General features: G+C 34.7%; 1 protein-coding gene across 1 annotated transcript in view; it reads left to right on the top strand.

The window, feature by feature from the left end:
* Nucleotides 1–2177, top strand: part of CREBRF (CREB3 regulatory factor) — a 58975-nt gene that overhangs the window by 44239 nt on the left and 12559 nt on the right. Inside the window, exon 8 of the mRNA XM_012649723.1 lies at nt 773–895. Within this exon, the coding sequence (XP_012505177.1) occupies nt 773–895 (123 nt within the window). The remainder of the gene's footprint in view (nt 1–772; nt 896–2177) is intronic.

A 2177-nucleotide genomic window follows, 5' to 3' on the forward strand; every position in this document is an offset into this window, starting at 1 on the left:
GGCCTCCCAGAGAACTAGGATTACAGGCATGAGCCACCGCGCCCGGCTGATTTATACTTTTTATTGTTGCCCTCCTATCTAATTTAGGTTAACTTTAATCTTTTTTTGTTTGTTTGTTTTTAAGCTTGTTAAGGTAGGAAAATTTGTTTTCAAAGCTCTTGTCTTTGAACGACTTAGTTTGATTTATTTAATAAACATTTACTAAGGTCCTGTGCTTTGATATAGTAGGCACTATCAGTCTTAAAGCAGTGAAGACTAGTTCTAAGACAGATTGCTTACAGGGTAGTGGACATTGGTGTATGTCAACAATGTGTTATCTTTTTTTTTTTTAATTGCTTTTTAAAATTAGAGATTGGCATTTCTGTGTTCCCCAGGTTGGGGTGCAGTGGCTATTTATAGGTGTGTTCCTAGCATACGACTACCTCAAACTCCTGGCCTCAAGTGATCCTCCCGCTTCAGCCTCCTGAGTAGCTGGGATTACAGGTGCACACCACTCTGCCCAGCTACAGTGTGTTATCAGAAGTGCCACATCATACTCAGTGATCTTAAGGTGTAAAAAAAAAAAACAAAACACATTTCTGGAAACAAGCAATTTTAGAAAAGAAAAAAAAGCCACATCATTCGAAATTAGTCTCTTTGGATAGAAAGCATATAACCATCACTGCTTAATGTTCTTACATGTTCTCCATTTTTAATTATCTGTTATTACATAATCAAAAAGAAATTCTTCCATGTTAGTGACATGTTCCAAGTGTTTTGTTCTGTCTTACAGATAATTTATTGTTTGTAATCAACTCTATCAAGCAAGAGATTGTAAACCGGGTACAGAATCCGAGAGAGGAGAGAGGACCCAACATGGGCCAGAAGCTTGAAATCCTCATTAAAGATACTCTTGGTAAGAAGAATTAATAAACAAATAATAACATGTAGCATAAGATACATAACTGAAGGGGGAACATTAGAAGTTCTTTTAGTTTAAGGAAAAAATCAAGTGTTCTCATTGTAGTTATTCTCCTTTATGAGTAGTTTTATCTTCTGAGTTTTATTGTTTATAAACATTTACTGCTGGTTACTATAATTTGTAATTTAGACTTAATCACTAAACAGTTTTAACACTTCAGAAAAATAGACTTCTAACAACCTTAACCTTCCACAGAGGAAAAAGGCCCCTGAGCTGTGAAGCCTGCAGTTTGCACTTTAGTAGAGATTCTTACTTGCTTTACTCAGTAATACATTTCACATGATTTTAACAAACTTGGCTATCTGGTTTCCCATCCCTGAATAGATAGCACAGTGTGGGGAGGATCAGAAAGGCAGGCATCCAGAAGCCAGTCAGACTGGCAGCTGACAGGGAGGAGAGAGGTGACTAATATAGACATAGACAGGAGAACTCGAAAGGCCCGGTGGCTTCGCTGCTGTAGGAGCAAATCACCTTACAGATCAGTAGCATCCCAAGGGCATCACAACATAATACACTCTATGAAAATCCAAAAAATTAAATTAACACAATAAAAGGTGAAATGTTTATCTTGAACAAAATTTTGTTTGTATTGAACACAGTTAAAGAGTAGACCCTAAACATCAGTATTTTCTTAAACAATCGCTTATTTCCCACTTCAGTGTAGATTAATTCAGTGCTTGACTTTTTCTTCACATGGATTGGTGCTATTTTAATGTTTTATGTATTCTTTCAAAGCATTTCTTTCCTTTCTTTTTAAAAGAATTTTCAGTCTTCCTTTGTTAGGTATGGGGGGAAGTTTAATATTACAAGAAAAAATTCTTTTTATCTTTTTATTTTTTGTTTTAATGTCTTGTATATTGATAAACTTGAAAGTCAGTTTTACCAGATATAAAATCCTTGACTCACATTTTCTTTCCTTGAGTATCTTGACTATGTTTCTACATTTTCTTCTGGCATAAAGCATTGCTATTGAAAAGCTAGTAATTGCCTAATTATGTTTTCCTTGTAAATAATGTGCTGATTTTGCCTAAGCGCCAAGAGGATTTTTTTCCTTTAAATGCCAGTGATTTTTACTAGACTTTATCTTAGAGTTGGTCATTTTAGGTTAATATTTTCACATACGCTTTGTGCTCTTTCAGTATGAAATTTCAAATCTTTTTAGTATTTGACCTATTCCCTTACTTTGCTTTTCTTCCACAGGGACATTTTTTTTTTT

This window comes from Propithecus coquereli, unplaced genomic scaffold (genome assembly GCF_000956105.1).
Source record: "Propithecus coquereli isolate 6110/MARCELLA unplaced genomic scaffold, Pcoq_1.0 Scaffold301, whole genome shotgun sequence".
Taxonomy (NCBI): domain Eukaryota; kingdom Metazoa; phylum Chordata; class Mammalia; order Primates; family Indriidae; genus Propithecus; species Propithecus coquereli.